This window comes from Belonocnema kinseyi, chromosome 1, assembly GCF_010883055.1.
Source record: "Belonocnema kinseyi isolate 2016_QV_RU_SX_M_011 chromosome 1, B_treatae_v1, whole genome shotgun sequence".
Lineage (NCBI taxonomy): Eukaryota > Metazoa > Arthropoda > Insecta > Hymenoptera > Cynipidae > Belonocnema > Belonocnema kinseyi.
In genome coordinates, this window is record NC_046657.1 from 1880644 (window position 1) to 1908324 (window position 27681).

A 27681-nucleotide genomic window follows, 5' to 3' on the forward strand; every position below is an offset into this window, starting at 1 on the left:
TAAAATCTTTGAAATTTTTAAAAAATATTTCTTTAACCTTCATTTGTAAAATTTTTGTGATCGTTTTAAATTAGGGAAATCTTTTTAAATCCCAAATTTATTAAAACCTATTGAAAGTGTTCAAAATCCTTAAAATATTATGAAATATTTAAAATAATTCTTTAATCTTTGTTTCTGAAATCTTTTGTGTTCATTTTAAATTATGGAAATCTTTTGAAATCTCAAATTAATTGTAACCTTTTGAAATTGCTTAAAATCTTTGAAATGTTCTGCAACTTTTGACATCTGGCGTTTTTAAAATATTTAAAATCCTTAAAACCTTTTGAAAGTTTTAAAATCTTTCCTTTTCAAGTTTTTAAAATCCGTAAACTCTCTTTGAAATGTTTAAATATTATAAAATCATTTTAATATTTTGAAGTCTTTTAAAAATTTGGTTTAAAAAACCCTTTCAAATCTTTGAAAACCGTAAATAAACTCTTGTTGAAAAGTTCAAACTCCTTTTAAATATTATTAAAAAAAAAAAAGCTTTGAAATATTTTGAAATCTTTACCATTATTTTGTAACCATTTGAAATCTAGTGTCTATTCAAAAACCGAATAGCCAACTACTTGAAAACTGTTTGATTAAAAAACTGTTTAAAAATAAATTCAAGATTCTCGTGAGAAATTCAAGGATATTTCCAGATTTTCAAGTTCGCTCGACACCCCTGCACTAATAAAAATAATAAACTAATCAAGAATTTCCTTACCAATTCCTTGGCGCGAGTATCGACTTTCGCGAATCTAGCCGAGGGAAAGTCGTAGGCGCCTTGAGTAATCTGCTCGTAAAGACTGACTTTGGCGTTGCTGTTGCTGAATGGTGTCAGGGCGCTCAGACAGGTGTAAAGAATCACACCCAAACTCCAAACATCCACTTTGCTCGTGTAAGCTCCTCGTCCGTGAGTTAGCAAAATTTCCGGAGCCACATACATCATCGTACCGCAGAACGTCTTCATCATCGTCTCGGCGTCAACAAACTTCGACAAGCCAAAGTCCGAAACTTTCACCAGGGTCACATCTTTGTCGGAGGCCAACAAAATGTTCTCCGGCTAAAGAAAATACCATTTTTATTCCAAATCGCTCAAGAAATTGTCTCAATAGTTACATTTTTAGATTAAAATAAATTAGATTTTGATTAAAACGAATTTAAAACAGTTTAAAATGATTTGAAAGCTTTGAATTTCGAATGTTTATGAATTTTAGATTGTAGATTAAAACAAATTTAAAATAGTTTAAAATGGTTTGAAAGCTTTGAATTTCGAACTTTTATTAATTTTTTATATTATCTTTGTAAAATCTTTTAAATCCTTGCAATTATTGTGAAAAGTTTTTAATTATTTGTGAAATGTTTGAAATCTTGGTATAACCTTTGAAATCTTTTGAGATCCTCTTAAACAAATTTACAATCGTTTAAAAACTTGAAAATGGTTTGAAATTGAAATCTTTATGATTGTTTCATGAAATATTTTGTATTCATTTTAAATAATTAAAATATTTGAAATCTTTGTGAAATCTTGTCAAAAATCTGTTAAAATTTTCGCAAATTTATTGAAACCTTTTGAAATCCTTATAAATGCTTTGAAATATTTGTCTAGTTTTTCTCATATCTTTTGTATGCATTTCAAATAAGTAAAATAGATATTTGAAATCTTTTAAAACCTTTTGAAATCTTTAAGACATCTTTGAAATCCTTAAAATATTTGTGAAATTTTTAAAAATATTTGCGGAAATATTTCTTTATTCTTTTTTTGTGAAATCTTATGTGTTGCTTATAAATTATTGAAATCTTTTGAAATTTTAAATGTATTGAAACTTTAAAAAAATTGTTCAAATCTTTGAAGTCCTGGAAATCTCTATGAAATTTTTGACATTTTTGTGAAATATTTCTTTAAATAATTTTCCACTTGAGGTGATAAAAACTGAGCTGCAAATGAAAGCAGTCAAATTGGAACTGTTAAATTTTGAATTTTTAAAATTGAAATATTGAAAAATAGAAAAAACTTTTACTGAACACTTATTAAATTAAAAATTCAATTATTTTCTTTTTAAATAGTTTAAACATCCTTGGAAAGCTTCAAAATTTTATTTCAAAATCTTGAGAAATCTAGAAGTTGTTTAAAATTTTTTTTTAATTTAAAATTATTTTGGAAATTTTTTCAGAACTTCTAAGTATCTGTCAAAATGAATTGAATTTTTTTCTACAATTTTCAGAAAATCCTGCAAATTTTAGAAAATTTCTTTACAATTTGGATTTATAAATGACAATTGAATATTTATTATTTGTTGGCGAAATTTGAGTAATTTTAAGATATAGGTACAAGTTTTGAAAAGATTCAAAAACAAAATGTAGATTTTTACAGATTTCAAAACAAAAAATTAGATTCTTTTCAAGATGTGTTAAAGGCTTCAAAAAAATAAAAATATTTCCTTAAGATTCCAAGGAAAATTAAAAATAATTTTTCATTTTGAAAAATTATTTTAACCAAAAAAAAAAAAAATGAATTTCGACGAAAATTATTAACTCTTCAAATAAAAAAAGGTGAATTTTTAAGAAACAGTAAAAATTTTCATGCAATTAGTTCAATTTTTGAATCCAAAAAGACGATCTAAAAAAATAGTGGAATTTTCAATCAAAAAGTATAATTTTTTGACCAAATAATGTAAATTTTCAACGAAAAATATAATAGTTGATATACCAACCAAAAAATGTTTTAATTTTAAATAAAAAACAGTGGACTTTAACCAAAAAAGAAAACAATTTTGAACAAAAGAGTTCAATTCCATAATTTTTTTTACAAGAAATAGAACAGATGAATTCTCAAGAAAAGATCAAGTTTTCATTAAGACAGTGGCATTTTTAATCCTAAAAGACGATTTTTTTTAACGAAACATTAAAATTTTTATCAAATTTGCGCAATCGAAATAATAAAAACTTGAACTAAATATTAAAATTGTTTAACTTTTTTTTTAGTTCGTCCTATATAATAAAAATTCTATTATTTGGTAGAACATTCGTCTTTTTTTCTTGAAAATTTATATTTTTATTTAAAAATTATTCTTTTTTTTTTAATAACTGAGATGTTTTGTCGATAATTTTATTTTTAGTCTTTAAAATTTAACAACTTAATTTATTCAACTGAAAGTTTAATTATTTCGTTGGAAATTCCCCCTTTTTGGGTAAAAAATTAATATTCTTGGACGAATATTCATTTATTTGATTAAAAATTTAACTATTTTGCTAAAAATTAGTTGTTTTTTTTTTTGCTGAAAAATAATCTTTCTATGTGAAAATATAAGTATAATATTTTTATTTAAAAATTTTTATAGTAGCAAATTCATTTCCTTGCTTACAAATATAACTATTTTGTTACATTTTTTTTAAATTAATTTTTTATCTGGAAATTTAAATACTCCGTTCTTGGTTGAAAATTTGTTTTTTATTGTTGAATATGAACTTTTTTTAACAGTAAATATATCTATTCCATTTTGGGCTGAAAGTTGAGATTTTTAAATTGTAATATCAACTTTTTTGGTGCAAAAATTAATCTTGGTTGAATTTTTTTTTCATTCTTAATTGTTAAAGTTTCCTAAATTAAGTTGAAAATTCATTTCTTTGGTTCAAAACTCAAATATTTTGTTAAAAATCCTGTTTTCTGTGTATTAATTTTTTTTTTAACTAAAAGTTTTACTACTTCATGTTTGTTTGCAAATTTAATTATTTTGTGGAATATTCGTGTTTTTTTCATTATTAAAAATTAATTTTTTTTAGCTATAAATATAAGTACCCTATTTTGGATTGAAAATTCATATTTTTCGGTAGAAAATTAAGCTTTTATGGTTAAAAATTCATCTTCTTAGTCGAAACTTAAACTTTTTTTCCAAAATTCATTTAATTGTTTAAACATATAACCACTTTATTAAAAATTCTTTTTTTTTTCGTCGAAAATTAACTTCTTTAACTAAAAGTTGAACTATTTGGTAGAAAATTAATCCATTTTATTAAAAATTCGTTTTTTGAGGTCGAATATTATTTTTTTTGGTAAAAAATTAAGTTTTGTTGGCTTAAAATTTAACAATTATGTTCAAATTTCTTTTTTTTTTTTTTTGGTAGATATTCAATTTCTTTAAACGAAAGTTTAACTATTTGGTTGAACATTAAACTATTTTGTTAAAAATTCAATTTTGTTCGTTGAAAGTTAATTTCTGTCACTGAAACTTTATCTATTTGGTTGAAAATTCATCTTCCTTTGTAAACAAAAATTAATCTCCTTGGGTTAAAATTCATTTTTTGGTTACTAAATAAGTTTTTTTTTTTGTATTTTTAACTAAAAAATTTAACTACTCCGTGTTTGATTAAAAATTAATCTTCTTTAGTTGAAAATTGAATTCTTTTGTAAAAAATTAATTTTTTCACCTGTAAATATAACTACTCCATTTTGAACTAAAAGTTCGTATTTTTTGGTAAAAACTTCATCTTTATGGTAAAAAATTCATCCTCTCGGTCGAAAATTAAACTTTTTTTGTTTAAAATTAATTCTCTTTTGTTAAAAATTATTTTGTTGTTGAAAGTTAATTTTTTAAACTGAAAGTTTAACTATTTGGTTGAAAATTCATGCATTTTTTTAAAGTCGTCTTTTAATGTAGAATTTTAATAATTTTGGTAAAAAAATTCATTACTTGGTTGAAAATTTAAGCATTTTGTTTAAATTCTTTTTTTTTAAAGTTAATTTCTTTAACTGAAAGTTTAACTATTTCGTTGAAAAATTGTCTTTTTTGGTAATAAAAAAAATTATTCTGAGGTAAAAAATAATTTTTTTGATAAAAGGTTAACTATTTTCTTAAAAATTATATTTTTCTTTTTATTGAAAGTCGATTTCTTTAAATAAAAGTTTAACTATTTAACTGAATAATCGTCTTTTCTGGTAAAAAAATTAATCTTCTTGGGTGACAATTAATTTCTTGGTTACTAATTCAACTATTTTGTTGAAAATTAATTTTTTATGGGTAAAATTTTTTTTATTTATAAATATATCTATTGCATTTTGAGTTAAAAATTCAACTTTTTAAGTTGTAAATACTTTTTTCTTTATATATTAATTCTTTTCAACTATAAATTTAACGATTTGGTTGAAAATTGCCTTTTTTGGTAAACAAATTTAATCTTAGGTAGAAATTGATTTTTTGTTTAAAAATTTAACTATTTTGTTAAAAATTATACTTTTGGTTGTTGTTGAAAGTTAATTTTTTAAACTGAAGTTTAATTATTCAGATGAAAATTCGCCTCTTTTAGTAAAAAAAAATTAATCTTAAGAAAAAATTAATTTGTTTGTTACTAATTGAACTATCTTCGTAATTTTTATTTTTTTTATTGAATTTTATTTTCTTATCTGCAAATTTAAGTACTCCGTGCTTGGTTGAAAATTTATCTTCTTTGGCTGAAGTTTTGTTTTTTATATTTAAAAGTAAGTTTTTAACAGTAAATATAATTATTCCATTTTGGGTTGAAAATTGAGATTTTTAAGTTGTAAATTCAGCTTATTGTTCGAAAATTGAAATGTTAGATTCAAAATTAATTTTTTTCATTGATAATTCACCACTAAAACTAAAAATTCACTTTTTACGGTTAAAACTTAATTTTTGTTAGTACAAAATAATTCTTTGTTGAATTTTCTTTTTTTGTTTGTTAAAGCGTCCTTACTGCAGTTGAAAATTCTTTTTTTTTTTGTTGAAAACTCAAATATTAAAAAAAATTACTTTTTTCTTTTTATATTATGGTTTTTAACTAAAAATTTAAATACTCCATGTTTGATCGAAAACTGATATTTTTTAGTTAAAATTTAATTCTTTTGCAGAAAATTAATTTTTTTATTTATTAAAAATTAATTTTTTCAGCTCTAAACATAACTATTCCATTTTAGATTGAAAATTCGTATTTTTTGGCAAAAAATTAATTTTTTTTTTAAATTAAAGAAGATTCATCATTACAGTTTAAAATATATTTTTTGTTTAAATATTTAACCACTTTGTTCAAAAATTATCTTTTTTTTAAAGTTAATTCATTTCTTTGGTGAAAATTTTAATATTTTGTTAAAAATTCATGTATTAAGTTAAAAATAATTCTAATTTGGTAGATAAATTTTCGTCTAGAACAATTTTCAACTAAAAATGGAAATTTAAGATACAAAGATTATTTTGCAGCAAGAAAAAAAGAATTTAAAAAAATAGTTAAATTTGTAACCAAATAAATGAATTTTTCACCTAAGAAGATTAATTTTTTACCCCCCTCCCCCCCCCCAAAAAAAACGAATTTTTCAGCAAATAGTTATTAATTTAAAAAAAAAGAATTTTTAACAAAATGGTTAAATGTTTAACCAAAGAAATGAATTTTGAAATACAATGATGAATTTTTTAATAGAAAATGAATGTTGAATAAAATAGTTGAATCTGGTTGCATTTTAAACCAAGGAAATGAGTTTTTAACCATAAAAAATTAATTTGACAGAAAAAAGGACGGATTTTAAATTTTTAAAATCGAATTTTTTATAAAATATCCTTTTTTTTGTGTGAAAAAAGGCAACTGTACGTTTGAAAATTAATCTGTTTAAGTTGAGTCCATGTTAAAAATGCAACCATCCTATCGAAAATTCGTTTTCTTTTTATTAAAAATTATTTTTTTTTAAATACAAATTTAACTATTAGAGTTTTTGTCGAAATTTCAAGTATTTTCTTGAAAATTCGTCTTTTTTGGTTATATTCAACTGTTTTTTATTTAAAAATAAAATCTTTTGCGATTCAAAATATAAAATGTATGTAACTTGTTGAGAATTTACGTTTTTTTGGTTGAAAATTGCACTTGAGGTAAAAAAATTATATAATTTGTTGAAAATTCGTCTTGTCAAAAATAATTCTTCTTGAGAGAAAATTGAACTATTTGATATAAAGTATGTGTATTTGGTTGGCAATTCGTCTTTTTTAGTAAAAAAAACCATCTTTTTTGTTTAAATATTAACTATTACATTTTTTGGCGCAAATTATTGTTTTTATATCAAAAATTTAACTATAAAAAAAATTGTTTATAAACTTGATAATTCCACAATTTGGTCAAAAATGATTTTTTAAAAATGAAAATTCAATTGATTATTTGTAAATTTACTTTTTTGTTCAAAATTCATATTCTCGACTAGAAAATTTAACTATTTTTTCAAAAATTTGTCTTTTTTTGTAGGAAATCAATTTTTTGGTTAAAAATGTAACTCTGGTTAAAAATGAATTTGTTTCAATTGAGGATTCGAGTATTTTGTTGAAAATTCGTCTTTTTTGTTAAATCCAACTGTTTTTTATTTTTAACTTTAATATTTTTTGTTGAATTAATTTCTTCAAACATTTTTTTTATGAAGAATCAAAATTTAGGTGAAAATTGTACTTTTAAATTATTTTTTTAAACTGATTATTTATAATTTTACTTTCTTTTTGAATATTCATATTTTTTGTTAAAAACTCAACTGCTTTTTCAAAAATTTGTATATTTGACTTAAAAATTCCACATTTCTTTTAAAACATATATAATTTGCTGTAAAAATATAGTTGAAAACTGATATAATTAGTTAAAAATTCGCCTTTTCTGGTAGAAAATAATAATTTTTTTTAATGGAAAATTCAACTATTTGATAGAAAATATTATGTCTTTGATTAGCAATTCGTCCTTTTTATTAAAAAATTATGATTTTTTTTTAAAACATCAACTATTACATTTTTTGTTGAAAATTATGCAACTGTTTTACACAGAATTTGTTTCTTTAGCACTAAAATATAAAAGTCTGGTGGAAAAATTGTCTTCTTTTTATTGAAAATTATTTTGTTTTACTGAAAATTTAACTATTCTAGTTTTTTGTTGTTGCAAATTTTGAAAATTCATTAAAAATGTTGTCTTTTTTGGTTGTATTCAGTGAAAACTCAACTGTTTTGCAGTGAATTTAATTATTTCAAAGAAACTTAATTTAATTTGTTTAAAATTGATCTTTTTGGTTGAAAATTCCACATTCTGAATGATCCCTAATTAGCTATTGAGACAACGTTCAGAAAATTCGCAAAAAAATCGGTAATTTTAAAGAAAAAATATAATGTGTCAAAGAAGATTTACAATCTTAAACAATTTTTTCTTATATTTTTGTTTTTCTTTAAAAATTGCTATTTTTTTATTTTTTTAAATTATTAATTTTAAAGAATATTTGCAATATTTGAACAATAATCAGGTATATATTGTCCTTTCTTCAATATTATTTTTTTTTCTAGATCAAAGATAATTTGAAATCGAAAAATTGTGTATAAATATTAATCTCTTTTTCAATGTAATAAATAATTCACTGCCAATAAAATATTGATGCAATAATAATAAAAAAAAATACCTTGAGATCCCTGTGAGTGATTCCCTCGGAGTGCAGATATTGAACTGCAAGCGCGACCTGATAAAAAATCAATTTCGCATTTTTGTCCGACAAACCGCACTGAGTTTGTCGAATTCTGTCAAACAGTTCACCTCCTTCCATCAACTCAAGAACGATATAAACCGAGTGGATCGTATTGAAAATTTCGTCCGTTCTAATAACGCACGGCTGAAAAAATAAGAAAAGAAATTTCTCAAAAGTCAGCAGCTGAGCAAAAAATTGTAAAATTAATTAATTTTCAAATAAAATGATGAATATTCAATTGAAATACTTGAAGTTTTAACCGAAAAGATGAATTTTTGAACGATAAGATTAATTTTCAAACAAAAAATACAATTTTTCAAAAAAATCCCTGAATTTGAGTGAAATAGTTTAATTTTCAATCAAAGGAGACACACTTTTAACGAAATAGTTCAATTTTGATATAAAAAACAGAAAAAAAAAACATTTTTAACAGAATATGGAATAGTTACTTTTTTATTTGAAAAAAATAATAATTTTCATCTTAAACAATGAATTTTTAACTAAAATGATGAATTGACAACTGAAACAGTTGAACTTACAAAAAAAATTTACTAAAAAAGAAAAATTGTCAACCCAAACTTAAATAATTAAAGTTTAAATTAAGAAAATCAATGTTGAACCAAAAAAGACGACTTTTCCACTAAAAAACATGATTCTTCAATCAAAAATTGAATAAATAAATTTGTAGTCAAAAAATGAATGTTCATCCAAAAAAATTAATCTCAACTCAAATTATGTAATATTCAAATTAAACAGTATTTTTATTTTCAGTTTAGGAAAAAAAATGTTTTCAACAAAAAAAAAAAAAAACAAAACGAAACAAAAATTTCAATACAATAATTAAGTTTTCGGTATAAAAATTCCTTCTCATCCAAAGAAAAAGAATTTTTTAATCAAATAGATCATTTTTTCAACCAAATAAAGTAGAATTTTTAAACAGTATTAAAAAAAATTTTATCATTTTTAAACTTCCAAATACAAAAATTATTTCCTACCAAAAATAAATGAATTTTGAATGAAAAAAAAAAAGACTAATTTCATAAAAATGGTTGAATTTTGTACTAGTTAAGGTGAATTTTCACCTAAAGTAAAGCTGTTCAATTTTCAGTTTGAAAATTGTTACATTTTCGGTTAAAATTCACTTTTATCGAAAAAAAGTTTTCAATCAAATAAGTAATTTTTAAACCAAAGAAATTAATTTTTATTTCAAACGATAAATCTTCAATAAAAAAACTTAATTTCCAAGAAAAAAGTCGATTTTTAAACCAAATTAAACTGATAAATTTTCAACTAAAATAGTTGAATTTTATACCAATCAAAAAGATGAATTTTCTACAAAAAAATAAATAAATAAAATGTGAATTTTTGAAAAAATGTTTTTATTTTTAAATAAAAAATATCAATTTTCACCAAAATATTTGAACTTCCATCTTTAAAAAATCAATCAACAATGGAATAGTTACTTGGATTTCCTGATAAAAATTTAATTCGTAACGAAAAAAAATCGAATTTCCAGAAAACCAGTTACATTTTCGGTAAAAAATTCCTTTTCTTTCAAAGAAAAAACCATTTTTCAATCTAATAGCTCATTTTTCTCAACAAAAAGAAAAATAATTTTTATTTCAAATGATGAATCTTCAATAAAAAAATTAATTTCCAAGAAAACAATAACTTTTCAACCAATTAAACTGATTTTATACTTAAAAAATAAAATTTCAATTAAAGTGATGAATATTTAACTGAAATACTCAAATTTTTTACCAAAAAGAAGAATTTTTAAACAAGAAGATTAACTTCCAAAGAAAAAAAAAATCATTCTCTACCAAAAAAGTCGATTTCTAAACAAAATATGTAAATTTTTAAGTAAACAAATGAATTTTCAATTAAAAGACAAATTTACGTCGAAATTGTTGAATCTTGAACTAGAAAAGGTCAATTTTCCCTCAAAGTAGAACGGTTCAATTTGCAGTTGAAAAATTAACTTTCTATCGAACTGATCAATTTTCAACTAATAAGATTAATTTTCTACAAACAAATTAAATAAAATATAAATTTTCCACAAATTATAAGAATTTTTGAAAAAATAGTTTTATTTTTAAATAAAAAATATTAGTTTTCAATCAAATAACTGATTTTTTAACCAAAAAAATGAATTCTTAATTAAAATGATGATTTTTCAATAAAAAAAAATTAATTTCCAACATGAGTTTATTTTTCAACCAATTAAATTTATTTCTAACCCATAAGATAAATTTTCAAATAAAATTATGAATATTTAACTGAAATACTTGAATTTTCAACCAATAAGAAAGAATATTTAAACAAGTAGATACACTTTCAAAGAAAAAAAAATCATTTTCTACCAAAAATGTAGTTTTTCTTAAGAACTAGATACGTGAATTTTAAACGAAATAAATAAAATTTCAATTAAAAAAATATAAATTTACATCTAAATTGTTGAATTTTGAATTAGGAAACTTTAAAGTAGAACGCTTCAATTTTGAGTCGAAAAAATTAACTTTCTATCAAACTGATAAAGTTTGAAATAAAATTATGATTCTTCAAAGAGAATAGTTGAATTTTATACCAACTAAACAAATCAATTTTTAACAAAAAAGACCCAATTTTTCGTAAATTACATTAATTTTGAAAAAATAGTTTCATTAAAAAAATATATATATCAATTATAAATTGAATATTTGATTTTTCATTTTTTTAAATCAACCAAAAAGAAAACAGTTGAATTTCAAGTTGAAAACGTAATTCTTAACGAAAAAAAATCGGATTTTGAGAAAAATAGTTCAATTTTCGTAAAAAAAATTCTTTTTCATCCAAAGAAAAAACCATTTTCCAATCAAATATCTCATTTATCAAATAAAGAAATGAATTTTTAATTAAACTGATGAATCTTTAATAAAAGAAATTAATTTTCAACAAAGGAGTTTATTTCATAACCAAGTAAATTTATTTCTAACCTAAAAGATAAATTTTCAACCAAAAAAAGTCGATTTTCTACAAAAAAAAAAGTCAATTGTTAAACAAAATTTATGAATTTTCTAATTGAAATGATGAATCTTCTAAGAACAAAAGTAATTTTTAACCGCCATTAGTTAAATTTTCAACAAGAAAAGAGGTAAATTCATAACGGAAATTAAAAAAAAATTATATAATTCTTTTTCTAAAATTTGCAAAAAGGAACTTTTAAATTGTGTCGAATTTTGACTTGGAACAGGGATTTTTTAAACATCTTTTTTCCAAATCCCAGTTTTAATTCTTGAAAAAAAAATTCCCGTTGAATGTCAAAAATACCCTTGGTTGAAAATTCATGTCTTTTCTTTAAAAAATCGTATTTTTATATAGAAAATTGATCCTCTTGGTTCAAAATTTAACTATTAGTAGAAAACATGCATTTGTTAACAATTTGTCCTTTTTTGTGAGGTTCAACTGTTTTTTCTTAAAATAAACAGTTTTTTTCCTCTTTAAATATCCACTAGTGCTTTTTTTTTTAAATTAGTATTTTCAAGATGAAAATGAAACTCTTTTGTAGCAGGTTCGTCTCTTTAGTTTGAAAATTTAACATTCCTGTAGAAAATTCTTTTTCTTTTTATTGAAAATTATAATTTTTTTTACAGAAAAAAAAACTAATTCATTTTGGTTCAAACTTTAACTATTTCGTAAAAAATTGATGTATTTTGTTAAAAATTCGCCTTTTTTAGTTATATTGAAAAATTCTCTGCTAAAAATAAACATTTTTTCTTGTCCAAAATATCAATTATTACATTTCTTGTAGAAAATTTGTATTTTCAGGTTGAAAACGAAAAGTGACTTTTTTAGTTGAAAATTTCACTATTTGGTTGAAAATTTGTGTATTTTTTTAGAGAAAATTAAACCTCTTGGCTTAAAATTTAACCACTTCGTAGAAAATATATGTTTTCTTAAAAATTCGTCTTTTTTCGTTATATTGAAAAATTCTTTACATCATATAAACATTTTTTTCTAGTTTAAATATCAATTATTATATATTTTTTTTTAATTAGTATTTTCAGGTTGAAAATGAAACTCTTCCTGAGAATTCGTTTCTTTGACTTGAAAATTCCACAGCATTGTAGAAATTTCGTCTTTCTTTTTTCTAAAATGAATTTTTTTTAACTAAAAATGTAATAATTTAGTTTTTGGTTGAAAAGCGGTCTTTTTTAACTGAAAATTCCACTTTTTGGTTGAAAAATCGTGTATTTTCTTTTTTTTTTAAATCATTTTTTTATAGAAAATTAAATCTCTTGGCTTAAAATTTAACCACTTCGTAGAAAATATATGTATTTTCTTAAAAACTCGTCTTTTTTTCGTTATATTGAAATATTCTTTACTTAAAATAAACATTTTTTCTTGTGCAAATTTCAATTATTACGAGAATGAGAATATTGCCGAAAATATAACCAAGAAATAAATTCTTTGAGAATTTATAAGAATCTCTGAATTTATTTTAATTAATTGAAAATCGAATTTTTTCGTTAACTTTTCGGATGAAAATTCAACTCTTTTTTTTTCTTTTAATTCAATTTTTTTCGTAGAATCTTATTTTTTTGTTCCAAAAATTCAATTTTTGTTGTTACTGAATTAACTGGAATCTGTTTTGGATGAAAACTCAACTTTTTGTAAATAAAAATTCTTCTGCTTTAAGATAAACTTCATATTTTTTCATAAAAATGCAACTATTTGCGATAGAATTCAACAATTTTGTTAAAAAGTCAACCTTTTTGGTTAAAAATTCGTCTTTTTGGATTGAAAATTCAATTTTTTTCGCGAAAAATGATTTCTTGTTAAACAATTACTATTTTGATCGTGAAAATCTGACTAAAATTTTTTTCAACAGAAAATTCAACTATTTTTTTGAAAATTTATCTTTTTGATTTAAAACTTCATCTGTTATAGAAAAATTTCGTTTTTTGTATGAAAATGAAACTTTTTGGTTGAAAATCGTTTTTCTTTGTTTGATAATTCAACTAATTTGTTTAATTATTTTGATGAAAATTAATCTTTTTTAATTGAAAATTCAACTACTTGGGTCAAAGTTAAACTACATTGTGAATTTTTTTTTATTGAAGGCTTATGTCTGGTTGAAAATGTAACTGTTTAATGGAAAATACTTCTATTTTTTAGACTTAATTTTTTAACAGAAAAATGATCTTTTCCATTTTTTAAGATTGATATTCTTTAGTTTGAAATTTCCTTTTTTTACGTAAAAATTCATCAGTTTCATAGAGAATTAAATTTCTGTAAAGAAAATTTGTCTTCTGGTTTGAAGGTTCAACAATTTAGATAAACTTTATGTCTTTTTTGAATGAAAAATCTTAATTTGTTGGAAATTCGTTTTTTTTTTGTTCTCAAATTATTTTCTTTTTTGTATAAATTTCATTCTTTTTCTTATTAAAATATAAACTATGACACTTTTTTCGTTGGCAATTTATCTTTTCAGGTTGAATATTCAAATATTATGTTAAAAATTCAATTATTTTGTTGAAAATTCCAGTATTTTGTTGAAAAATTATCTTTTAAAGTAGAAAAAACTTTTTTTTTTGTTTGAAATAAATTAATACATTTGAAAATTTTTAATTTGTACATGAAACACTGTAATTCCTGAATATTTCTGAGCTAGAAAATAATTTATATTCAACCGCTGATATAACCTGAACAATAAAAATATTTTTTAAAATGATAAATTATTAAATTCGCTCATATTCTCGATTATATAACCGGAACTTAAATTCTCGGGAATTTAAGAACTCTAGTCTCTTTGCTTTGAAAATTCAACAGCCTTGTAGAAAATTCTTTTTCTTTAAAATTATTTCTTTTTTTTTAACTGAAAAATTAACAATAACATTTTGATTGAAAATTTAACTTTTCTTGGACGAAAATTCCACTATTCGTTTGAAAATTCCTGTATTTTCTTTTTAACAAAAATTATTTTCTCAAAAACTAGTCTTTTTTTGTTATATTGAAAAATACTTTACTCAAAATAAACATTTCCTCTTGTGCAAATATCAATTATTATATTTTTGTTGAAATTTAGTATTTTCAGGTTAAAAATGAAACTCTTGTAGAGAATTCGTCTCTTTGGCTTGAAAATTCCACAGCCTTGTAGAAATTTCGTCTCTCTTTTTCTAAAATTAATTTTTGTTGAAACAGAAAATGCAATTATTTATTTTTTGGTTGAAAATTGAATTTTTAAGTTAAAAATTCGTGTATTTTCTTTAAGAAATAACATTTTTGTAAAGAAAATTAAACCTCTTGGCTTAAAATGTAACCATTTCGTAGAAAATATATGTTTTTTCTTAAAAATTCGTTTTTTTTTTTCGTTTATTGAAAAATTGTTTACTCAAAATAAACATTTTTTCTTGTGCAAATATCAATTATTATATTTTTGTTGAAATTTAGTATTTTCAGATTAAAAATGAAACTCTTCTAGAGAATTCGTCACTTTGGCTTGAAAATTCCACAGCCTTGTAGAAATTTCGTCTCTCTTTTTCTAAAATTAATTTTTGTTGAAACAGAAAATGCAATTATTTATTTTTTGGTTGAAAATTGAATTTTTAAGTTAAAAATTCGTGTATTTTCTTTAAGAAATAACATTTTTGTATAGAAAATTAAACCTCTTGGCTTAAAATGTAACCATTTCGTAGAAAATATATGTTTTTTCTTAAAAATTCGTTTTTTTTTTTTCGTTTATTGAAAAATTGTTTACTCAAAATAAACATTTTTTCTTGTGCAAATATCAATTATTATATTTTCGTTGAAATTTAGTATTTTCAGGTTAAAAATGAAACTCTTCTAGAGAATTCGTCTCTTTGGCTTAAAAATTCCACAGCCTTGTAACAAATTTCGTCTCTCTTTTTCTAAAATTAATTTTGGTTGAAACTGAAAATGTAATTATTCATTTTTTTAGTTGAAAATTCCACTATTTGGTTGAAAATTCGTGTATTTTCTTTAAAAAATAACATTTCTATATAGAAAATTAAGCCTCTTGGCTTAAAATTGAACTCTTTCGTAGAAAATAAAATAAAAACGATCATTATTTTTACTCATATGCCAACTTTTCTAAAATGAAAAAAAAAAAAAATTACGAAAACAATGAAAACTTTAATTTTGCTACAATCAGAAGTGAATTCCCGGTCTCGTCGCTCTGCTGCCCCGATCAGGTAATTTTCAAAATTTTAAATAAAATAACAAATCTTCAACTTACGTGTCTCAACTTTTTCAAGATTTCCACCTCATTCATTATCTTCTTCGGGTCGATTCCTTGCGTGTTATTCATAGTAAGACCTTTTTTCGAAATGATTTTCATCGCGAAGCGCTTACATCCGACTTTTGTGAAAACAAGCTTTACTTCGCCACAAGCGCCGGATCCCAGTTTACGAGAGACTGCATACTTCTGTTTTATTTCAGGCGGCAAATCGTGCCCCTCGTACCCTTGGACGTTCATAAAAATGTAGACTGGATAGAAAGAATTATTAGTAAAATTAACTACTTGAATCAAAATCTATATATGCATATTCCTAGGATTTAGAGTCGAAATTTATTTAATTTTCAATCAAACAGTTGAGATTTCAACTAAAAAGTATTAATTTTCCATCGAAAATGGATTAGTTCACTTTTTGGTTGAAGAATTAATTTTTCATGAATAAAAAGACAGAAAATTTTCAACAGAATACATTAATTTTTAAACAAATAGTTGAAATTTTAACCCGAAAATATAAATTTTCATAAAAAAATACAATAATGTTTGGGTAAATAGTTAAAAGAGATTAATTTCCAGCTAAACAGTTGCATTTTTTCTGCCAAAAAAGGCGAATTTTCTACAAACCATTTGAGAAAGCCAAGCAGATTAATTTTTTTGCAAAAAGACGTAAACTTTTGGTTAACAACTTTATTTTCAATTAAAGAAATTAATTTTTATTAATGAACAATTAATTATTTAAATTTTTAGTTAAAAAATTAATTTTAAACAGAAAAAAATTAATTTTCAACATTTCTTTTAATTTTTAACCACAGAAATGACTTTCCGACTAAAATTATGAATCTTCAACAAGAAAATAAAATTCCAAGAGTCGAGTTCTACTTTTAACCCTTTGGATGAACTTTCAAGCAAGAGACGAATTTTCTACAAAAAAATTTGAATTTTAAACCAAGGTTAGTTTTTTTTTTTAAACCAAAATTGACGAATTTTCAACGAAATGCATGAATCTTTGACCAAATATTGAAATTTGCAACTGAAAAGGATCAATTTTCAACCACAAATGGATCCGTTAATTTCAAGGTCAAAAATTAATTTTAGAGAAAAAAAATATATAATTTTTAACAAAATAGTTAAATTTTCAATCCAACTGTTGAAATTTCAAGAAAAAAAAAACAACAAGCATTTTCTACATAACAGTGGAAATTTTAACACAAAAATATGATTTTTTTATTATTATTAAAAAAAAATTATTTTCAACAAATTAGTTGAATTTTCAACCAACCTGTTTAAATTTCAAGAAAAAAGAAACATTTTCTACGAAACATTTAAATTTTCAATGAAGAATATTAATTTTTGACTAAAAAAGACGAATTTTCAACAAAATAGTTTAATTAAAAAAATATTAGATCAATTTTCAACAAGAATTGGATTAGTTGAATTTTCAGTTAAAAAATTAATTGTAAACTGGAAGAAAAAAAAAACAAATTTTAATCAAAAGGTTTAATTTTTAATCAAAGATGGATTTTTAAGAAAAACGATTAGATTTTTATCAGTAACAAAATGCTTGAATAAAATAATTTTCAACCAAATATAGATGAATTTTCAACCAAAAATGAGTCCGTTAATTTTAAGTACAAAAATTTATTTTAGAGGAAAAAACAACATATTTTTAACAAAATAGTTTAGTTTTCAATCCAACTTTTGAAATTTCAAGCTGTTAAAAAAAAAAAAAAAAAAACAGGTATTTTCTACATAATAGTTGAAATTTGAACCCAAAAATATGGATTTTTTATTTCAAAAAAAGAAAAAAACAATAATTTTCAACAAAATAGTTGAATTTTTTAATCCAACTGTTGAAATTTCAAGAAAAAAAGAAACATTTTCTACGAAACATTTGAATTTTTAATAAAGAAGATTAATTTTTCACTAAAAAAGGCGAATTTTCAGTAAAATACATGAATTTTAAAATAAAAGGGATACATTATCAACCTACAATAAATTGTGTCCATTTTTGGACTAAAAATTAATTTTCAACCAAATTGTTCAATTTTTAATTAAAGAGATTAATTCTGGTTCACGAACATTAATTTTTTTTAAACCAAAATCAACTAATTTTAAACAAAAATACATGAATTTTTAATCAATTAATTGATTTTCAACCTGAAAGATTCAATTTTCAACCAAAAATGTATTAATTAAATTTTTAGTTAAAAAAAAACATTTTTATGAAAAAAACGAATATTCAACAAAATAGTTTAATTAAAAAAATATTAGATAAATTTTCAACAAAAATGGGATCAGTTGAATTTCGAAACAAAAATCGATTATTTACATTTTTATTTAAAAATGTTGTATTGAACCAAATTAATTTTCAACCAAAGATATGGTCTTCTCGCAAACGATGAAAATTCAATCTAAATTGAAAATTTTTCTATCCTAAAAATCTAATATTCAACAAAGCAGTTCGATTTTTGAACAAAATATATGGATTTTCAATAAAAAATTTATTTTCTACGAATAGACAAATTTTGAACAAAAAAATATAATAGTGGACTCTTCAATTAAAAAGAATGAACTTTCAACCAAAAAAAGGTGACTTGTTTACCAGAAGATTAACTTTCAATAAAAAAAAAGACGAATTATCTATCGAAAAAATGAATGTCAACAAAACAGTTGATTTTTCAACCAAGAAAGATGAATTTTAAATCCGAAAGGGCGAATTTTTTATCAAAAAACAATCATTTTGAACAAAAAAGTGAAATTTTCAATTCAAAAAGATTACTTCTCTACCAGAATATAATATTTCAAATCCTAAAGGAAAAATTTTCTACCTAAAAAGACGATTTTTCAGCCAAATATTAGAATGTTTAATAAATAGAGATGAATTCTGAACCAAAAATATATTACTAGATTTTTAAGTTAAAAAGGCGATCTTTCAAACAGAAAAGATAAATTTTCAATTTAAAAAGAAGAATTATCTATCCAAAAAATGAATGCCAACAAAACAGTGGAATTTCCAACAAAAAAGATGACTTTAAAAAGAACAGTAAAACTTTCAATCCAAAAAGATGAATTTTTTAGCCAAAAAGAAATTTTTTTCAACAAAACAGTTAAATTTTCAAATAAAAAAGATGACTTCTCTACCAAAATATAAATTTTTAAATAGAACACTTATTATTAGTAAAAAAAATTCGAATTAATTTTAGAACTTGAAATAATTTCAAGTACTTAAAATCGAATTTAAAACAAAATGTAGATTTTTGCAGAGTTCAAACAAAAAATTCAGACTTTTTTTAAATAATTGTGAAAGACTTCAAAGGAATAAAAAAATCCCTTAAAATTCTTAGGAAAATTGAAAACTATTTTTCATTTTGTACAATTATTCGAACAGAAAGTTTAAGGATTTTTTTTAAATTGCAGGATTTTCCAAAAAATTTAGGAAAAGTTCGATAAACTTTAAAATATATTTAAAAGTTCTAAAAAAAAAAAACGATAACACACTTGAAATCATTTCAAGTTTTTAATTAATTTTGAATCTTTTCAAAACTTTTAAAGATCTCTTAAAATTACTCCAATTTTGTCTAAAAATAATAAATGTTCAATTGTTATTTATACGTGAAAGCTTAACATTTAAAAAATAATTTATTTATTTATATTAACAGTTGATAAAATAAAACTTTTTATCAAAAATTTTAAACTTCAAATATTTTTAATTTTCAAATCTTCAAAATTGCACTTTAATTATTTTTTAGAAAATTTCCTTACCCGCGAATTTGGCTTGAGCAACGGAGATGACATCGTTATTTTCTAGAACGACTCTCCTCCCTTTTCCAACTTTGTTCTTGTTCACAAAAGTCCCATTTTGGCTGAGATCTTCAATGTATATGACGATGTCCTCGATATTGTTCGATCCTTTGATCCTTTCTCTTGTGATTTTGAAATGCTGTTTGCTAATACAGTCGACGATTTTTTTTTCTAATCCAAATTCTGTCACATTTATTTGACAAGTATTGGCTCTACCCAACGTGTATTCGTCTTCGGTTAGTTCTAAAAAAATTGATTTCTTTTTTGTCCAAAATCTTTTCAAATAGACGAATTTTCAAGAAAGCAGTTGAATTTTTGACCAAAAAATATGACTTTTATAAAATATTTGAATTTTCAGCAAAATAATTAAATTTTCGACCGAATAGTTGAATTTTTAAACAAAAAGTTTAATCTTTTAACAACAAAGATTAAATTTCAAACGAAAAGAGTTGATATTTCGACCAAAAAGAAACAAACTAATTTTCAACAAAATAATTAAACTTTAAAAATAATACATGAATTTTAAAGTAAAAGAACGAATTTTTAACGAAATACATGAATTTTCAATCAAATAGTTGGATTTTCAAATAATAAAAGTGATTTTCAACCAAACATGAAAAAGTTAAATTTTTAGCAAAAAAAAAAAGTGAATTTTCAACAAAAGAGATGCATTTTTAACCCAGAAGATTAGTTTTTTAAAACAAAAACACGATTTTTTAACTACAAATTTCAATTTCTAACTAATAAGGATCATTTTGAAACCAAACATTGGATTGGCTAAATTTTTGGTTATAAAATTAGCTTTCAACGAAAAAAAAGACTTTTTAACGATAAAAAAATCATTTTTAATCAAATAGTTTCATAATTGACAAAAAAGATTAATTTTTATTAAAATACTTGAATTTTGCATAAACTAATCAAATTTGCAACAAAATAGTTTAATTTTAAACCAGAAAGAAAAATTTTAAACAAAATGCATGCATTTCCAAACAAATAATTGAATTTTTAATCCAAAAAGACAATTTTTAAACAAAGCAGTTCAATTTTTAATAAAAAAAATCACATCAAAATAGTTCATTTTTAAATAAAATAATTAAATTTCCGACAAAATAGTTTATTTATTAAACAAATAGTTTAATTTTTAAAACAAAAAAGATCAAACTTCAACCAAAAACAGTTGATATTTCAAACAAAAAGGAAGAAACCAATTTGCAACTAAACAATTGAAAGAGTTGAATTTTTAAGCAAAAAAAAAAACGAATTTTTAACGAAACACATGTATTTTAAAACAAATAGTTAAATTTTTCAAATAAAAAAGGTAATTTTTCAACCAAACATGGAAAAGTTAAATTTTTACTATAAAAACGTAATTTAAATGAAAAAAGCGAACTTTAAAAAAATTAAATTTTCAACAATAGAGATTCATTTTTAACCCAGAAGATTAGTTTTAAAAAACAAAAAACACGAATTTTTAACCAAATAGTTGAATTTTTAAATAATAAGGATAATTTTGAAACCAAACATTGATTGGTTAAATTTTTGATTATAAAATTAACTTTTAACGAAAAAAAGAAAAGAATTTTTAACGATAAAAAAATCATTTTCAATCAAATAGTTTCCAGAAACTAATGAAACTTCCAGCAAAATAGTTAAGTTTTAAACCAAAAAGACAATTTTTCAACAAAATACATGAATTTTCAAACAAATTATTCGGGTTTCAATCTAAGAAGACAAGTTTTAAACAAAGCAGTTTAATTTTCAAACAAGAAATATAAAATCAAAAATAGTTAATTTTTAAATAAAATAATTGAATTTTCGACAGAATAGTTTAATTCTTAAACAAATAGTTTAATTTTCAACAAAAGAGATGCATTTCTAACCCAGAAAGTTAGTTTTTTAAAACGAAAAACACGAATTTTTAAACAAATAGTTGAATTTTTAAATAATAAGGATCATTTTTAAACCAAACATTGATTAGTTAAATTGTTGGTTATAAAATTAAATTGGAACGGAAAAAAGATGAATTTAGAACCAAAAAGACAATTTTTCAAAAAAAAAAACATGAATTTTCAATCCAAGAAGACAAATTTTAAACAAAGCAGTTTAATTTTCAAACAAAAAATATAACATCAAAATAGTTAATTTTCAAATAAAATAATTAAATTTTCGACAAAATAGTTTATTTTTTAAAGAAATAGTTTAATTTTCAAACAAAAAGATTAAACTTTAACCAAAAACAGTATATATTTCGACAAAAAATAAAGAAACCAATTTGCAACTAAATAATTAAACTTTCAACAAAATAGTTGAATTTTTAAGCAAAAATAAAATTTTACGAAATACATGTATTTTTGAACACACAATTGAATTTTCAAACAAAAAAGGCAATTTTTCAACCAAACATGGAAAAGTTACATTTTTAAACAATATTAAAAAAAAAAAAAAACAAAAAAAACAAAAAAAAAACGAATTTTAACAGAATAGTTGATTTTTTAACCAATAAGGATCGTTTTTAAACCAAAAATTGATTATTTTAATTGTTGGTTATAAAATTAATTTCCAATGAAAAAAAAAACATTTTCAATAAAATAGTTTAATGCTTTGACCAGAAACGATGACATTTTTAAATATACTTGAATTTTCAAACAAATATTTGTATGTTTAATCCAAGAAGACAAATTTTTAACAAAGAAGTTTATATTTTCAACCAACAAATATGGCTTTTACTGAAATAGTTGCATTTTCAGTAATTAAATAATAATATAATAATATTATTAATATAATATTAATATAATATATAATAATAGTAATTTAATAATAATTAAAAAATTTTATTTGGAAGGACGAATTTCCTTCAGAAATAGACGAATGATTAATAAAACGGTTGAATTTTCGACACAATAATAACTTTTTGATAAAATAATTGAATTTTTAACAAAATAATTAAACTTTCAATAAACAATTTTTATTTGGAACCAAAAGCACGATTTTTTAAACAAAAAGTTTGATTATCAACGGAAACAGATCTTTAACTATGACTTTTATCGAAATAGATAAAATTTCAATATAATTAATTTTTCAACCAAACAGTTCATTTTCCGAACAAAAAAAAAAGATTAAGCTTTTAACCAAAAACTGTTATATTTTTAACAAAATGAATGGATTTTTCAGAAGACATTTTTGAATTTAGAACAAAAAAATTTCGATCCAAAATGAGGAATTTTCAATAATTCAGTAAATAATTGAATTTTGAAATAATAAATATTAAAGTTTGACAAAAAGAGAATGTTTAACAAAACAGTTGAATTTTCGATAAAAAAGGTATTACTTTTTTAACAAATACTTGAATTAAAAATAAATAAAAATATTTTTTCAACCAGTTGCATTTAAAAACCAAATTTTTAAAATTTTAAACAAAAAGACGAGTTTTTTTATAAGAGAGTTGAATTTTTAACCAGAAAAGTTAAATTTTATACGAAAAAGATCATTTTCAACGAAACTGTTGCATGTTTAACCAAATAATTAAATTTTTAAGGCAGAAAGGCAACATTTTTAGAAGAGTACAATTTTCAACCCTAAAAGTTAAATTTTCGACAAAAAAGTTAATTTTCAACCAAACAGTTGCATTTTAATTTTTTTTAATGTATCCAAAAAGGTTAGTTTTCTACCAACATAGACGAATCTCGAACTAAAAAATTATTTCTTAACAAAAAATTGAAGTTACATTTTCAGTAAAAAAAAAATCAATAATTTTAAACGAATTTTCAACAAAAAAAAATAAGCCTTCAAACAACCAACAAAATTTGACAAAGTATTTCTACTTTTACCAAATGAATTTTCAATTTAAAAAACAAGAAAATTAAAAAAAAAACAATATTAATTTATGAACAAATAGTTGCATTTTTAACAAAAGAATTAAATTTTAAAACCAAAAGACGAATTTTTTTTAGAAGATCATTGAATTTTAAACCCTAAAAGACAAAATTTGAATCTAAAAGTTAATTTTCGAACAATAAGTTGCATTTTTAATACGAAAAAAGTGGATATTTCAAGCTCAGAAAATCAGTTTTCTATCAAGGGAGACGAATCTCGAACAAAAAAAAGATAAATTACAAAAATGGAAGTTACATTTTTGGCCAAAAAAATTATTATAAACAAAAAAGTAACTTTTTTCCATAAAATAGTTAAATTTCCAAACAAAACGAATAAACCTCCAAAAAAAATAAATCTTTGGCAAAGTAATATTACTTTCACCCAATAAATGTTCAATTTAAAAAAAAATTAAGAAGATAATTCATCTTTCTACGAAGTAGAAGAATTTTAACTGGAAAAATTATGAATCTTTAACTGCAATAGTTAAACTTTTAGTGAGAAAAATTTTATTTCTAACAAAAAAAAAAACGAATTTTCAACAAAATATTTTACTTTCCAAATAAGAAAGATTTTCAGTCAAGAAAGAAGAAAACTTTCAACCAAATAATTAACTTTTGCAAGATTTTTTCAAATTTCTGATTTTTCGCTGAATATTAAATTCTCTTAAATATTTCACATATTTCTGTTAGTTATAATAATTTATTAAATTATTCAGCTCGCTTTAAAATGTTATTATAACATAATTTCCTTTTATTTCTGTAAACAAATTTCATTTCTGTTGAAAAACAGAGACTAATAAATGGAACTTTGACCATAGAAGCTTCATTTTGTCTTAAATTATAGCATTGTAATTTAAAAATTCGAACCACTTAAAACATTGTCAACAAAGAAATTTTTGCAGTCAACAAATAGGAAAAATGTCAAACAACCTGTTGAATTTTTAAGCAAAAATATGAATTATCTACCTAAGGAGATGAATTTTCAATAAAGAAGTTTTATTTGTACTAAAAAAAAAAAAATTCACCAAAAAAGTATAATTTTCAACAGAACTTTGAATTTTCTGAATTTTCCACTATAAAGTATCAATTATGAATCAAAAATGGATTTGTTAAATATTTAGTTAGAAAATCAGTTTAAAAAAATAGTTAAGTTTTCAACCAAAGAAAATCATTTTTTACCACGAACCAATTAGCTTCTTTTTTTGTTAAATTATAGCATCAGTTTAAAAATTCTCAGAAACCCCCCACACCCCTGATATTTTAATTTCATAAATATATACTCTCAATTAAAAATAATTAACTTTCAACCATAAGAAATTACCTCTGAAGAAAATAGAAGAATTTTGAACAAAATAATGAAATTTTCGACAAAATATTCAAATTTTTAACCAAAAGAAACGAATTCTCAATCCAAAATACAATAGTAGACTTTTAAAATAAAAAAATGAACTTTTAACCAAAAAATATTAATTCTAAAGAAAATAATTGCATTTTTAATCAAATAATAGAATTTTTAACTAAAAGAGATAAATTATGAACGAAGAATATAATAGTAGACTCATCGAATAAAAAATTTATCTTTCAATCAAAAAATTGATTTTTCAACCAAATAATTGTATGTTTAAGCAAAAGAGAAGAATTCTGCTCCAAAAATATGATAGATTTTAAAATTAGAAATAAGTAACTTTAAAAAAGAAAAGATTAATTTTGACCTAAAAAAGATGACTTTTCTACCAGAAATGATTTGTCCATAAAAAAAAAGAATTTGGAATAAAACAATTGAAGTTTCAAAAAAAAAAATTTTAACAAATAGTAACATTTTTAACCAAATAACAGTAGACTTTTCAATTAAAAATAATTAACTTTTAATCACAAAAGGTGAATTTTTAATCCAAAAAGAGAAATTTCCAACGAAACAGTTAAATTTTCGACAAAACAGTAAAAATTTTAGGAAAAAGAAATTAATTTTCAGCCCAAAATACAATAGTAGACTTTCAAAATAAAAAGAATAAACTTGTAACCAAAAAATATTACTTCTAAAGAAAACAATTTTTTCTTCTTTTTAATAATTTTTGAAAAAAAAAGTTTTCAACAAAGAAAGTTTTTAACAAATAGTAGATTTTTCAACGACTTTTCAATTACAAATAATTAACTTTTAAGCACAAATTATGAGTTTTCAATCCAAAAAGACGGATTTTCCATCCAAAAAGACAAATTTTCAACAAAATAGAAAAAAATGTCACAAAAATAAATGAATTTTCAGCCCAAAATACAATAGCAGACTTTTAAAATAAAAAGAATAAACTTTGAAACAAAAAATATGACTTCTAAAAAACAGAATTTTTTCTTCTTTTAAATAATTTTTCGAAAAAAAAGTTTTTAACAAATAGTAGAATCGCCAACCAAATAATAGTCAACTTTTCAATTAAAAATAATTAACTTTTAATCACAAATTATGAATTTTCAATCCAAAAAAGACGGATTTTCCATTAAAAAAAATTCGAAAAATAGTAAAAAATTTAACCAAAAGAAATTAATTTTCAGATAAAAATACAAAAGTAGACTTTGAAAATAAAAACAATTCAATTTTAACCAAAAAATATGACTTCTAAAGAAAATAATTTTTTCTTCTTTTCAATAATTTTTCGAACAAAAATTCAATAAAAAATAATTCACTTTTAATCACAAAAGATGAATTTTCAATCCCAAACAATCGAAAAAAATGAAAATAATTAACTTGTAATAAAAAAATATGAATTCTCCAGAAAATAATTTTTCGAACAAATTTTTTTTAACAAATGGTAGAAATTTTCAATCAAATAATTGTAGACTTTCCAATTAAAAACAATTCAATTTTAATCATAAGATATGAATTTTCAATCCAAAACAATCCAAAAAGATGAACTTTTAACCAAAAAATATGACTTCAAAAGACAATAGTTTTTTTTCTTTTAAATAATTTTTCGATAAACAAGTTTTCAACAAATCGTAGAATTTCCCACCAAATTTTCAATTAATTTTCAATTAAAAATAATTAACTTTTAATCCAAAAAAGACGGATTTTCCATTAAAAAAGACAAATTTTCGACAAAATAGTAAAAAAAATTAACCAAAAGAAATGAATTTTCGGCCCCAAATACAATAGTAGACTTTTAAAATAAAAAGAATTAACTTTTAACCAAAAAATATGACTTCCAAAGAAAATAATTTTTTGTTCTTTTAAACAATTTGTCAAAAAAGTTTTCTTTCAATTAAAAATAATTAACTTTTAATCACAAAAGATGAATTTTCAATCCATAACAATACAAAAAAAGAAAATAATTAACTTTTAACCAACAAATATGACTTCTGAAGGAAATAATGGAATTTTCAAACAAATAATTGAATTTTTAAGCAAAAGAAGAATTCTCCTCCAAAAATATGATAGATTTTAAAATTATAAATAATTATCTTTCAAAATAAAAGATTAATGTTGAGCTAAAAAATATGAATTTTCTACCCAAAGATGAATTGTCCATTTAAAAAGACGAATATGGAATAAAATAGTTTAGTTTAAAAAAAAAGTTTTTAATAAATAGTAGAATTTCCAACCAAATAATAGTAGTTTTTCAATTACAAATAATTAACTTTTAATCACAAAAGATCAATTTACCAAAAAAGACAAATTTTTGACAAAATAGGAAAAAAAGTAACCAAAAGAAATGAATTTTTGGCCCAAAATACAATAGTCGACTTTTTAAATAAAAAGAATTAACTTTTAATCAAAAAATGACCTCTAAAGAAAATAACTTTTTCTCATTTTAAATAATTTTTCGCAAAAAAAAACTTTTTAATAAATAGTAGAATTTCCAACCAAATAATAGTAGATTTTTCAATCACAAATAAATAACTTTTAATCACAAAATATGAATTTTAGATCCAAAAAGACGGATTTTTCATTTTAAAAATTTTCGAAAAATATTGAAAAATTTAACCAAAAAAAATTAATTTTCAAATCAAAATACAAAAGTAGACTTTCAAAATAAAAAGAATTAACTTTCAACCAAAAAATATGACTTCTAAGGAAAATAATTTAGTTTCTAACCAAATAATAGAATTTTTAACTAAATGAGATAAATTTTGAGCCAGGAATATAACAACAGACTTAACAATTAAAAAAATTTATCTTTCAATCAAAAAAGTTGATTTTTAATCAACTTCATTAATTTTTAACAAAATAATTGCACTTTTAATCAAAAGAGAAGAAATCGGTTTCAAAAATATGATTG

At 21.7% G+C, this 27681-nt stretch overlaps 1 protein-coding gene across 2 annotated transcripts in view; it reads right to left on the reverse strand.

The window, feature by feature from the left end:
• Nucleotides 1-27681, reverse strand: part of LOC117183037 (ovarian-specific serine/threonine-protein kinase Lok) — a 76643-nt gene that overhangs the window by 14095 nt on the left and 34867 nt on the right. For both annotated transcript variants that reach the window (XM_033376196.1, XM_033376189.1), the window contains exons 2-5: nt 19503-19784; nt 15744-15994; nt 8444-8650; nt 749-1087 (exon numbers count right to left, since the gene is read on the reverse strand). In XM_033376196.1, coding sequence (XP_033232087.1) covers nt 749-1087; nt 8444-8650; nt 15744-15994; nt 19503-19784 — 1079 coding nt within the window. The remainder of the gene's footprint in view (nt 1-748; nt 1088-8443; nt 8651-15743; nt 15995-19502; nt 19785-27681) is intronic.